General features: G+C 42.3%; 1 protein-coding gene across 10 annotated transcripts in view; it reads right to left on the reverse strand.

The window, feature by feature from the left end:
- Positions 1–2,877: 2,877 nt before the first annotated feature.
- LOC112910145 (CHRNA7-FAM7A fusion protein) overlaps positions 2,878–14,255 on the reverse strand; it is a 326,471-nt gene continuing 315,093 nt past the window's right edge. For all 10 annotated transcript variants that reach the window (XM_072737044.1, XM_072737043.1, XM_072737042.1 and 7 more), the window contains 3 exons: positions 13,967–14,053; positions 11,084–11,193; positions 2,878–6,710 (listed from right to left, as the gene is read on the reverse strand). In XM_072737044.1, coding sequence (XP_072593145.1) covers positions 6,192–6,710; positions 11,084–11,193; positions 13,967–14,053 — 716 coding nt within the window. In that variant the 3' untranslated portion in view covers positions 2,878–6,191. The remainder of the gene's footprint in view (positions 6,711–11,083; positions 11,194–13,966; positions 14,054–14,255) is intronic.

Genomic DNA, 14,255 nt, shown 5'->3' on the forward strand with positions numbered 1-14,255 from the left:
TATAGGTTTGATTATATTATGGAAAAGCGTATCAGTAGCCACTTTAAATGATACAAATAATAAATCTTCCATTTTAAAAAATAGAATACTCATATACCCAAAAGAGGGGAAAGAAAATCCAAAACATAGGATGCGAACGAAATATTTACTACAGAAATAATCAGAGGAAAAATATTAGAACCAAACATATCACTTATATTTAAAATGTAAATGAATATTCAAGATAAACTTACAACAAAGTCACTCAAAAATGGTTAAAAATAAAATCATGAGTGAGAATATATGAGGCATAAGCTCAGGAAAAGAAATCAGGGGCCCTGATTTACTTTTAGTTTTTGCTTTATATTTTACTTCAATTTGTCAACATATAGTATAACACCCAGTGCTCATCTCCTCAAGTGCTTTTTCTTAGTACAGGGGCCCTGATGTTGAAAGCAGACAAGAGTGTATTCAAGGTAGACATTTAGAATAGAATCAAAATATGATGTATTAATTGTTAAATATCATATGATAAAAGGAAGAAATATGAAAGAAGTACAGCTAATAGAGAGTGTAGATCCTCCTGCCAGACTCTGGCAGGTCAATGTCAAAGGATAGAGCTCCAAGGTTATAGTTTGGGAAGGACTCTTTCATACAAAATGACTCCTAATTCTGGGACACGAACAAGGGGTAGTGGAAGGGGAGGTGGGTGGGGGGATGAGGTGGCGGGCATGAGGGGGGCACTTGATGGGATGAGCACTGGGTATTATACTATATGTTAGCAAATTGAATTCCAATTAAAAATATACATATAAAAAAACAAAAACTCAAAATATAACTCAACAAATTATAAATAATATAAATCCTACAGAATACATGGTGCTCAAAGAACAAGGTAACATAATTATAAATTAAATTTTAACTTTAAAAAATGTGATGATTTTTAAATGATCCAAAAAAAGTTCATTTCAAAGATGATATCAAAATAGACCTGCCCTACAACCCAGAAATTGCACTGTTGGGGATTTACCCCAAAGATACAGATGTAATGAAACGCCAGGACACCTGCACCCCGATGTTTCTTTTTTTTTCACCCCGATGTTTCTAGCAGCAATGTCCACAATAGCCAAACTGTGGAAGGAGACTTGGTGTCCATCGAAAGATGAATGGATGAAGAAGATGTGGTTTATGTATACAATGGAATATTACTCAGCCATTAGAAATGACAAATACCCACCATTTGCTTCGACGTGGATGGAACTGGAGGGTATTATGCTGAGTGAAATAAGTCAATCGGAGAAGGACAAAAATTATATGGTCTCATTCATTTGGAGAATATAAATAATAGTGAAAGGGCATAGAAAGGAAGGGAGAAGAAATGGGTAGGAAATATCAGAAAGGGAGACAGAACATGGAAGACTCCTAACTCTGAGAAATAGGGGTGGTGGAAGGGGAGGAGGTGCAGGTGTCCCAGCGTTTTGTTGCATCTGAATCTTTGGGGTAAATCCCCAACATTGCAATTGCTGGGTCGTAGGGCAGGTCTATTTTTAACTCTTTGAGGAACCTCCACACAGTTTTCCAGAGTGGCTGCACCAGTTCACATTCCCACCAACAGTGTAAGAGGGTTCCCTTTTCTCCACATCCTCTCCAACATCTGTGGCTTCCTGCCTTGTTAATTTTCCCCATTCTCACTGGTGTAAGGTGGTATCTCATTGTGGTTTTGATTTGTATTTCCCTGATGGCAAGTGATGCAGAGCATTTTCTCATGGGCGTGTTGGCTCTGTCTATGTCTTCCTCTGTGAGATTTCTGTTCATGTCTTTTGTCCATTTCATGATTGGATTGTTTGTTTCTTTGCTGTTGAGTTTAATAAGTTCTTTATAGATCTTGGAAACTAGCCCTTTATCTGATATGTCATTTGCAAATATCTTCTCCCATTCTGTAGGTGGTCTTTGACTGTATCTTTTGCTGTGCAAAAGCTTCTTATCTTGATGAAGTCCCAATAGTTCATTTTGGCTTTTGTTTCTTTTGCCTTCGAGGATGTATCTTGCAAGAAGTTACTGTGGCTGAGTTCAGAAAGGGTGTTGCCTGTGTTCTCCTCTAGGATTTTGATGGAATCTTGTCTCACATTTAGATCTTTCATCCATTTTGAGTTTATCTTTGTGTATGGTGCAAGGGAGTGGTCTAGTTTCATTTTTCTGCATGTGGATGTCCAATTTTCCCAGCACCATTTATTGAAGAGACTGTCTTTCTTCCAGTGGATAGTCTTTCCTCCTTTATTGAGTATTAGTTGACCATAAAGTTGAGGGTCCACTTCTGGATTCTCTATTCTGTTCCATTGATCTATGTGTCTGTTTTTGTGCCCGTACCACACTGTCTTGATGACCACAGCTTTGTAGTACAACCTGAAATCTGGCATTGTGATGCCCCCAGCTATGGTTTTCTTTTTTAAAATTCCCCTGGCTATTCAGGGTCTTTTCTGATTCCACACAAATCTAAAATAACTTGTTTAAATTAAAAAATGTGTATGAGAGAGGGAGAGAGAAAAAGTGGAAGGATGAGGCAAGAAGTGTTGAGGAGATGGTTGAGTTGAAAATATTGATATTCATATGAAAATTTGATATTACCCTGAACAAAGCTTCAGAAACTAAAAGCATTTACAGAGAGACAAATTAATTAGAAATAGCCCTAAAACACTTACAGGGATTTAGTTTACAAACTAGGTGGCATTTTGAAAAAAATGGGGAAAAGACTAACTGTATTACAGGGATACACTATTACATACTTTTTGGCACAACTGACTAACCATTTGGGGAGGAAAAAAAGATGCATTTTTACCATTTTCTGCAGTAACTGAATCCCAAGGAGTTAAAAGATGTAAACAAGTGAAACCATAAGAATTTAGAAGAAAATATGAGTACATTTATTTATAACCTTAGAATGGAGAAGGCCTTTTAAAACTGGAAACAAATCCCAGTATCTACCAAGCAAATATGGATAAATTGACAACATAAAACTTTAAACTTTCTATATGCTAAGAAATAACCAAATCAATAAATAACATCAAAAGATAAATAAATAAAAATATTTTCTAAACAAATTGGAATATTTTCAAGATATAAGGAAATTTCCAAAGTACACAGGCAAATTTATTAAGAAAAAGCCAAGTAATCCAAAATTATGTAAAAGACATACATTTACAAAAACTGAAATTTCTAAAATATATCTGAAAGATATTCATTCATAATAAAATGAACTAAATCAGAATAACAGTGCAATATAATTTTTCACCAGATTGGAAAAAAATTAAGTTTGATAATACCCAGTACTGAGAAAGTTGAGAAATTGGCCTTTTCATTATACTTTTTTAGGTATATCCATTGATCAGTATTTGGAGGGTAATCTGGCAATATCTACCAAAACATTAAATGCACATAGCCTTAAATCCAGCAATTCTACTTCCACCTTAGAATTTATACCAAGATATGGTCACAAAAGTATGCTAAGATATAAATCAAGGATGCTAATTACAGATTTGTATATAAAAATAAAAACTGGAAATACTCTATATGTTAATTAATAGACTAACCAAAGAAATTATGTGCACCAAGACAATGGAATGGTAAGTAGCTATTAAGAAGAATGAGGTAGATCTTTATATGTTGTTATGGAAGGATAAAACACTAAGTGTGGAAAGCAAAATGTAGAGAGCCATGCATAGCATGAGCTGTAGTAAAGGAGTCTCTCTTCATGTTCCCTTTCTCCCCCTCCTGGCCTCCTCCTTTTCTTTTTCTTCCTTTCTGGAAATGCCCCCCAGTCCCCAGAAGCTCTTTCACTGGTAGCCCCTGTAGCCATTAACACTTTTCTTATTACATGTGCATCTTCTCCTTATTATTATCTTTTAAAATGGCAGAGTATTATTTGAGTGGTCAACATATAAACTACTTTTGTTTACTTTTTTAAATATTTTTCTGTATAAAATACAAAATCAAAAAGTTTTTTTTTTCAAGAAAAAATGTTGTAGGGATTCATTTTGCAGTAGTAATAAGAAATGAAGCATTCTCTTTTTATCAAAACACTTCCACCCGTGTCTACAATAGACAGAAAAGAGAAAAAAGACTGTGCATTGTTCATCTGTCCCATGTAGAATGGGTGAACTCTGAGGACAACCCTGCTCCAAAGGGCATGATGCTAGAATGCCCTAACTTATCAGCTTTCTTGTTGTAAACAAGGTTTTAAACACTTTACTGCACACTCAGTGCTCAAGTGCCCCCACCCACACACACACAGCATGCACAAGCCTCCTTTCTCCTCAGTGCAAAATCTTCAATTGACTTATTTCACTCAGCATAATACCCTTCAGTTCCATCCACGTTGAAGCAAATGGTGGGTATTTGTCACAAACAAATCCATGTGCATTACCCAGAAATGAGTGAAATAAATGGCTGGAGAAAGGCATGCAATTTTTTTGCTCTGAAAATCTAATCTCCCTCATAATATACCGATCTCAGGGGTTAGAAGCAAATTAAGAAACCCCAAGAGCTCCAAGCCTTCTGTAGTTTCGAGCTCTGATCTGTTACTAGATGAAACAACAGGAGAGATTTTGTTGTGTCTCCCTCTAATCTCATTAAAAAATAAGACTGGGAAGAGGCAGAGTGATCATTATCAGCCAGATAATGTAAGTGGAGAACTGTGTCACCACATGGGTTTAAAATATCAGAAAGGGGGACAGAACATGAAATAAGAACATGAAAGACTCCTAACTCTGGGAAGTGAACTAGGGGTGGTGGAAGGGGAGGTGGGCGGGGGGTGGGGGTGACTGGGTGGCGGGCACTGAGGGGGCACTTGACGGGATGAGCACTGTTATTCTGTATGTTGACAAATTGAACACCAATAAAAAATACATTTATTAAAAAATTAAAAAAAAATAAAGTTTCCCTTGCTTTCAAAATGCTTATCTCCAATGAATCTACCTGTTCAAGCCATCTTTCTTGGCTAAAGCTGGGGTAGTTGAGCTGTGGGAAAGCAGATCCCTAAATGCAAGAGACTGAGTTACTGGTTGTACAGCCTGCCAGCCCCTCCTGCTGCCTTCCACTGGCATTTCATCCAGGAAACCACTGGCCACATCATCTCCTTCCCAGTTCCTGTCATACAAGGAACCAGAAGAGGTCCCAGACTCTGCCCCCTGGCCTTGATACATAAAGAAAAGCATAGCATACTTTCACTTTATGTTGTGCATTTGTATGTACCCACACATTTATTCTAAGACTAATCAACTCTAGTACATGAGAAGCATCTAATAAATTATTAAAACAAAACAAAACATATAGCTGGTTTAATTTAACTTTAGCTATTACATTGGGCTGATAATTCTAATAGAACTCTATTTGTCCTTTGGGTTTTTCAGAATAGAGCGAAGTAAATTCCCCAGTGTCTGAGGGTAGCACAGGAAGTGTAGAAGTCACCTGGGATCTCAGAAATCCCTCTGACTTGCCCAGAGCTGGTCCTAGTTCAGAATCAACACATATCTGTGTCCTCCATGATTCCCCCCACAGGGTAGGTTGGCAGAAATCAGGCTGGTAAAAGCACAATGTTCAAGGCCAACTATCTCTCTCTCTCTTAAAATGTAGGAACAGTGTAAAATTGTTTCTGCCATGTCCGGTAGAGGAAAACAAAATCTGAATTGCAGAAAAAAACAGCAGTTAGGTTTTAAGTTTTAGTTTTGTTTCCTTTTACCAATTATTTGAATGAATCTAGTGAGTGTGGTTTATTACTATTACTACTTTCAATTTAGGTTTATAAACAGGCAAAAGCATATGCTGAATTTTCATGTAGACTCTCTTGGCAAGTGACATGCAGGCATGCAACCAACTGTACAGGTCTTCCCTGGCAGTCCTGAGCCAACCTGACTTCTCTGAAGGGCTCACCAGACTTTGGAAAATGGGAAAAATGACCTCTTGGTGGTGCTGGCGACCCCATGGACCTCCCAAGAATATCAAGTAGACCATCTGAGAGGATTAAAAAAAAAAACGTGCTGAGATCCTATTACTGAAAATAACAAGGTAATTCTAATTAATATGACTAGCAGCAAGCGCAACGGGTAAATCAGCATCCTCATGTCTAGTGTGGCTGTGGGATTAGCACCCCAAATTCTCCCCAAGCCAATGGCATCGCCTGTCTGTGCTTTTCCTACATGCTGGGGATCAGGACCAGGTTAAGCAAAGTCTTTGGATACTGCCTCGACGAAGTTTGGAGCTGACATCAGGATGCCGATGGTGCAGATGATGGTGAAGACGGAAAAGGCCATGAGACACAGGCGGTCCACCACGCAGGCCGCGAACTTCCACTCACTGCAGATGGCATCACTCTCGTCCTGGCAGCGGAAGCGGTTGGCGATGTATCGGATCTCCTCTAGGATCTTGGCCAGATCCGGGTCTCCCTCCGAGGGCTGCCCGCCATGCAGGAGGTGCTCGTCGTGCGTGGGGGAGCAGGCCATGCGGCCACACACGACACCGGAGTCGGGGGTGGGGGCACAGTGCACACCATCCAGGCCACGGAAGCCGATGTAGAGCAGGTTGCCATTGGTGGTAGGCGGCCCTGCCACTGCGCTCATCTCCACACTGGCCAGGCTGCAGCGGCGCTGCTTATGCTGGCAGGCTGGCCGCACCTTGTCTTCCCCCGGCCTCTTCATGCGCAGGAACCATGCGCACCAGTTCAGAAGGATGACTCTGGTCTGGGGAGACAACAGGGCAGTTAGGGGTGGACAGGAAGTGAGCATCAGCTGATCCTGATCCCAGCCCTACTAGGTGGATCCTGGGAGTGACAGGCCCCCACCACTTCCCGGGTGAGCCTACACAGGCAAGCAGTGCCAATGCCTTACAATGGTTGAGTCACATGTGAGCCTAGAGTAAATCAACGCAGGAAGTCATCCTACAGATGAGCTGAATTCTCAGTGGCAGACAGGCTGTAGTCTCAGGGCAGACAGGCAGGAGGAGAGGGGTAGCTTGCAGAAAGAGCCCTGCCTGAGCTGTGTGAACAAGACAAGTCACTTTCTCTTTCTAGTCTTTCCTCATCTGTAACTAGCGTCCATCATACCTAAGTGCCAGTGAGGTACCCTGGTATGTCATGGCCCTCTTACAGGAGCACACCCCTGGAGATTTAAAATTGTTTCAAGGGCAATCCTATGATGCCTATCAGATGCTGCATGATACCCTAGCTTGGGGCAGTTCAAACTATAACATCAGGTCCCTTGCAATGATAGCATATCATTGCAAAGCAGGTTTTTGTTGTCCTGATCAAAAGCAAGTGCCAGGGGATCCCTGGGTGGCTCAGCGGTTTAGTGCCTGCCTTTGGCCCAGGGCGCAATCCTGGAGTCCCAGGATCGAGTCCCACGTCGGGCTCCCGGCATGGAGCCTACTTCTCCCTCCTCCTGTGTCTCTGCCCCCCCATGTCTATCATAAATAAATAAATAAATGTTTAAAAAACAAAACAAAAGCAAGTGCCAAGAACGTCAATGTGGAACAGAAAATGAGGGTGCGTGTGCTGTGCCAACAGGTGCCAAGTGGCCTGTCATAAGTACTTATTAAGTCGTTTTGACTAATGTAATAAAGAAAGCCATTAGGTATTTCTTTTGCCTTAGGGGCTATGAAAAAAATCCTTGAGACACTGAAGGTGCTGTGAACCAGGGAAGTTTGGGAACCTTCAGCCTGATTCATTAGGCTGCAGTGGAGACTAAGATGATATGCGGGAAAGTACTCGGAAAAATATAAAGCAGGAGCTGGCAGACTTATGGACCACATAATAAAGTCCATAAGGCCTCTTATGCAACTACTTAGTTCCGCTAATAAAGTACAAATTAGTCATGAAAACATGTGAAGAAGCAAGCGTGGCTTTTTTCTGGTAACATTTTGTTTGCAAAAGCAGCTTGCAGGCCGCATATCACTGCTGGGGCCACAGTTTGCCAATCTCTGGTTTGAAGTGCTTTATCAACATACATTGCCTACTTGCATAGAAGACACTGGAGAGAAATCATTGAGATTTCTTATTTTTCCCTCTGATGAAAAGAAAGAGCCATGTGAGGCCATGATACAGGTCAAAAAAAAATTTTTGTAAGCTTATTTAGACAAGTATATGAAAAGTGTGCCCTTTCCCTGAGATTACCCAGATAATGGTTTTAATTTTGATTTATGATTGTGGGTGAATTCCATGAGCAACACAACAAATATGTTTCCCACCTGCAAGTACAGGCAGTAAGTTGTGAAGTTCATGTCTGTAGCACTTTTTAATGGCATCTTATCAGAGATAACTGCAGTAGACCAGTCTGGAGACAAGCAATGAAAAGAAGGTGAAAGAGCAAGTTCACTGCAGCTGTAAAGAGAACTGGGTGATGGGCATTAAGGAGGGCACATGATGGGATGAGCACTGGGTATTCTAGGCAACTGATGAATTACTGAACTCTACATCTGAAACTAATGATGTACTGTATGTTGTCTAATTGAATTTAAATTTTTAAAAAAAGATAACCCTTTGTTCACAGCAGATAGCATTCTATATATATGTTGCCCACACCCTATGGACAAACCTCCAGAGCCTGGAAAAGCCTGTCTGCATACCCAGGAGGATTTTCCATGATCAGTAAGGAACAGAAACACATGGCCTCACATGAATCCAAAGGTCAGTCTGGCCTTCCACAGGAGTCTCAGAATACATGCCATCTCACTTGGGCCTCTCAGGGGCTCTGAGTATAATGAGTATATGAGTGAGTATAATGCCTCCACCCATTTTACAGATAAAGAAACGGAGGCTTCAAAAACCGTAATAAATTGGCTCAAGGTCTTATTGTAAGCAAGTCACCTATATCTTTAGGCTGCCACTGCTCATGTAAAAAAGTCTATGAAGTGTTCTTCAAAACTCCTGTGACTTTAGCCCATGCCCCACTTCAAAGGCACTGGAAGATTGGACCAGAGCTCAAAGGAATACATTGGGCAATGAGTGCGTCTTAACCCAGGGGTAGCTGTACACATGGAGTGTGTGTGTGTATTGGGGGAAAGGGTCTGTGCATACCCTGGAGCACATTTCAAGCTAATGTGATCCACACTACCAAGTCTATTTTTAATTCCATAGCCTGAATTATTAGCTTTCAAGGCTACAGCATCTCAAGAGATGAAATGATCCTCTTGGCACTTATCAAACTGCTCATGACCTCTTCTGTTAGGTTATGGTTTTGTGGTTAGCTGCGTAAATGTCACATAAAGCCACGGCACCAGCAGTATCTTCTTCATAGAAACACATCATAATAAAAGTCCTTTGGAGGCTGTTTATGTTTCCAATACACATAGAAAGAAAGAAAAATGCAGTTGGCTCCATATATTGAAAACGAGCAGTACAAGCTTCATATTTCATTTGTAGCCATTGGTTTTAATACACGCCTGTGCTGATCGGTGAAAAATTAGGATATGCTTTTAATTAAGATTTTTTTCTGGACAGTAAAGTATTATCAGGCCATTAAATATGGTTTTGTGTCTTCATGTCTTAAACATAAATAATAATATGTGGTGTTAGTTTTACACTTGCATAAACAAACACTTGAAGGATAATGAAGAAATTACTTAAAATGACTATCAGTATTATTGTTGGAAGCACAGTGAGGGGCAGGAGTGAGAGCAGGATTTCCTTTCCTGTAATTTACTTTTATTTTGACTTTTGAAACGTGTCAATGTATTATCTATTTCAAATGGAAGCAGGGTAGACAGTGTGTCAGGGTTATAAAAGTCAGATGACATTGTAGGTGAATGTCTGCCAAAGTGTCCCAGCTTTTAATGGGGGGCTCAAAACAAGCCCACAGACTGCAGTGATGTGACATGTGTGGGAGATAGCACCATTTCTGAGAGCTCACTCCACTGCTGATGCAATGAGCTTTGAGAGAAAGTCCTTTTTAAGTGTAAGCATTTGCTGTGGAAAAGAACCCAAGAGAACACAGTAACTTGGTAAGGTCATTTTTTTTTATTTGGATCTTTCCTAAGTTCACTTTTTGGTAACTATAAATTGTTGCATAATGAATATTTTTAGAAGGCCTGGGCACTCCCTGTTCCTGGAGGTTATAAAATGCACCTTACTCCTTGCACCTGCATGTAGCACGTTGGTGAGTCTTATACTCCCTTCTGAACTTGGATGCAAGGCTGTAAGTCTCCAAAGCAAACAGGCTTGTTTTGACACAAGAGGGCTCCTTTAGCTCCTACCGTCCCTAGGCCATGCTCTCTAGGCAAGAAGACCAGAAAGTTTGCAGGGCCCAAGTAAGAATCAGGCGTGGGAAGCATCCCTCCCCTGCCTTGGGTAAGGGGTCCCACTATGCTGAGGTGAGGAAAGCCCAGGCCATGTTTGACCCTAATCAAGGTTTCCCGAGTCTCAGATGAGGATAGGCATACAGCTTCAGATACTGGACTCCGAAGGAGCACAGTATGTGGTTGGGTAAGCATCCACCCACATCTCAGTGCATGGTGCTAAGCAGATGCTGGGAAGGTGTGTGGTGTTCCCTGGGCTGATACAACAGGCTGTTAGGTTCAATTGTTTATTTTTCATCCTTTTGCTTTTATCCTATCCCTCTTCCCCACCGGTAACCACTAACCTTTATTTTATAGGCCTGTGGTAAGATGACATTCCTACATGAATTGACTACATGTATTATTACATGGCTCACTCTCCCTTACCCTTTCACTCCTCATTCTGTTTAGAAGATCCAACCACATGGATGAGTGCTTATGTCGTCTGTTGCTTTCAACCACTGCACAGTTCTCCACAGTGTATATGCAAAAAGTAGTTTTATAAACACTATGGTAGCAAAATATACAGAGTGGTCAGTATGTGAACCCTGTTCTGGAACATCAGATTACAAGAACAGTGTCATGGACCCCTAAAAGCATGCTCATCATAACTATCCTTTATACAGAGATAATGCAATGATGCAGATAAGTGAGGAGGTATGGGAAGTACTGCTCTTTGTTTAGGAACACCTAGCTGTTTGTGGGTTTTTAAAATAGACAATTCATCCATGGAGCCTCCCCTGGGGACGGCCCCTGACTTCCTGTGGTGAAGGGCAGAGGAACGGACCCACTTGGGCATCTTGCCACCGTCAGGGTCATGGTGGTGATACTGCAGCACAATCACTGTCACGACCACGGAGAGGCCCACGATGATCATGGTGCTGGCAAAGTACTGGGCTGCAGAGACAAGAGACACAGGGTGAGACATGGGGCCTCCATGGCACAAGCATCACAGTGTGGCAGGCAGACCCCAACACCAGTCTCTCTGCCTGCCTGCCTGGGACTCAGTGGCAAAGCCAAGAGCAAGGTAAGACCACCTCTAGGCCTGCAGACCTCCCCCCAACATTCCCAGCAAGGAGAGGCTGTCCTAGAGCAAGGAGACCCACTTTCCCATCCACACAAGCGGCCTGGCCCAGCTCACTACCCTCTGTGAACTCTGTCGGCCTCCTCCTTCAGTGAGGGTTAACAGTGCTTCATAGGATTCTGACAAGATTATTCCCAGGAGAAAAGTGTGGACAGTTATGGAAACTGAAAACACTGGGGTAGTGAGGGTGTGATCCTCATCATGATAACTGTAGGCCAGGGACATGCTGGAGGCAGTGATGTGGAAAGGGCACACCTGGGCATCACCAGAGGGATACCTAATTACTGTGGAAAGTGAGTCTGGTCCCATCTAATAAGAGCTAGGAGGAGATGTTAGTTGTCTGAGGAAGATGTGAAAGTGACTTTCGCAGCTGAGAAGTTTCAGCTCTTATGGGTAAGGATGCATTTTTCTCCCTTGGCCCAGGTGAGAAGCAGCATTGAGCATCTGAAACAGCTCTCCCCTAACCCACTACCCCACCCATGAGTTTAGACATCTATGAGTTTAGACAGGCTACTCAGGCTGTCTGGGCCTCGATTCTTCACCAGCATAACAGAGATGGCAATGCCTTCCTTGCAGGGCTGGTGCAGGAATGAGAAATTATATGAGCCAAGGATGTAGAAGAAAGCCTAGAAAAAGGAAGACATTCTTTGATTGGCAACTTTGATTATTAGACCTTCAGTGTGGCTTTCAGCTCCAGGGGGCTGAGCTCTAAGAAGAGAATATCCCGGTGTGGAGGCTAAGTGCATGGCCACACACTTGGTTAAGAATGCCTCCTTCTCTCCAGGCAGGAATGAACTCTCTGTCCCCCATGGGAACCAAGAGGTACCTATGAAAAGCTGCCAGAGATGGACATTTGAGACTTCAAGTTAGCACCAGAAACCTCTAAGAAGTGGAAGGAGAGTGAACAAAACTGTGACTGCTATAGGTTGAGCTGTGGCCTCCTCAAATGCATATGTTGAAGCTCTAACCCCTGGTACCTTAAAATATGACTGGATTTGAGGACAGGGCCTTTAAAGAGGGGATTAAGTTAAAATGGGGTCCTTAGAGTGGGTTCTGATCCAATCTGACTTGTGTCCTTACAAGAGGTGAAATTTGGATACAGAAAGGAGTACCAGGGATCCACCCAGAGAGGAAAGACCATGTGATGGCACAGAAAGAGGGTGGTCATCTACAAGTCAAGCAGAGAGGCCTCCAAAGATATCAAACCTGCTTGCACCTTGATCTTAGACTTTCAACCTTCAGAACTGAAAGCAAATACATTTCTGTTCTGTAGGCTACCCGATCTGTGAAATTTTATCATAGCAGCCTGAATAGATTAATACAAAGACCTCTGGAGGTATCCAGGGTCAAATAATCTCAACAACATCAGAGGCCTACAGCATCCCATCTTTTTAGACATGGGCTAAGCATCAACCATGCCTTTTTCCCACTGGGTCATTAGTCAAGGCAGGGCCTGCCAAGTGCCCTGTAGAAGGTGCTTTCCTTTGCAAGTCTCTATTAAAAGCATTGTGTTGGAAGATAGGAAGAGTGGCTCAGACCGTCAGGTTGAAACATGGTTCTTTGCCCCCTGGATGGTAGTGAGACCCACTGATAGGAACACCCACCAAGGCTTTTAACACCAACAGTCTCTCTCTCTCTCTCTGGCCAAAATATGACACATTAAGGGAACTCACAAAAAAAGAGCCTTGGCCTCCTATTTTGTGAAGCCTAGGGGTATCTGTGTATGATAAACAGGCTCCCTTACTCCTACCCTCCCTTACTAACCACACAGGTTGGCCCTCAGGTGGCATGGGCCAACATAAGTAATCACAAACTCTGTTCTTCTTTCTGAACTCCATCACCAAACTGGAGTAGTGATTTTCATATTAAATCTAATATCCACTGTTAGAATGTTTCCTTCCCATTCTTAAAACTGGCTTGGGGGTCTGGTTCCCTGACCAGGAGCAGAATCCTGGCTATAGTGTAAAGAGTACCAGATCCTGACCACTAGACCACTGCGCACCCCTCTGCATGTTCTTGCTTATTCTAATCCAGGGAGATGCATAGCCACAAATGATGCTATCTCCTATTTTGGCCATTCTGCCCTGGGCAGGAGGTCATGCTTTATATCTGTCTTGGCCAAAACATATTTGTCCTGTTTACATTTTGTCGCAAGCTTTAACTTTATCCAGAGACATCGAGGTATCTCAGGAAACAAGGGCCAGGAGTTAAAATGTGAGCCCTTCCCATTCTGACAAAGGATTTGTAGAAAAACAATAACTCAAGCTAAAGAAACAAATCTCTAACAAATCTCAAAGAAAAAAAAATCTCTGGCTGCAGAACAAGTGTGAAGGGGAGAACAATGGGAGGAAGGGTACATTTCTGCATCTTCAAGCCAAACCACAAATCTGGACTCCTTGCATTCCCCTTATATATGCCCAGGTGAGCAGAGGCCATGGTTCACTCTGAACAGTTACAGCAAGTCACTCCCTCTGGGCATGTGGCTGTCCAGGATATAGACAACAGGTTTCTGCTCTGTGCCTGTGCTAGGAAATTCTTGGCACTCTCTAAGCCTATGTCTTCAAGAGAGGCCTGACACTTGCTTACCTATCAAGGGTACCGAGTCAGATGTCGCAGGCATGATCTCAGCCACCAGCAACATGAAGACCGTAAGAGAGAGTAAAACTGTTATCCCTAAAACATAAACACACAGCAGTGCCTGAGACAGAAGAGATGATAAGGCTCAATTCCATCTAACTGTGCCTAACCTGAGATTCAAAGAACTAGAGAGGTGTGGAGGAGGGGTCAGTGACATCCTGAAACCAAATGCAGGGTTATCTGTATTTATGGGCATGGCCATTTTTCTGGGGACTGTTCACATCATTTACCAGAATCC

The sequence above is a fragment of the Vulpes vulpes genome, chromosome 14, assembly GCF_048418805.1.
Source record: "Vulpes vulpes isolate BD-2025 chromosome 14, VulVul3, whole genome shotgun sequence".
In the NCBI taxonomy this organism is placed as follows: Eukaryota; Metazoa; Chordata; class Mammalia; order Carnivora; family Canidae; genus Vulpes; species Vulpes vulpes.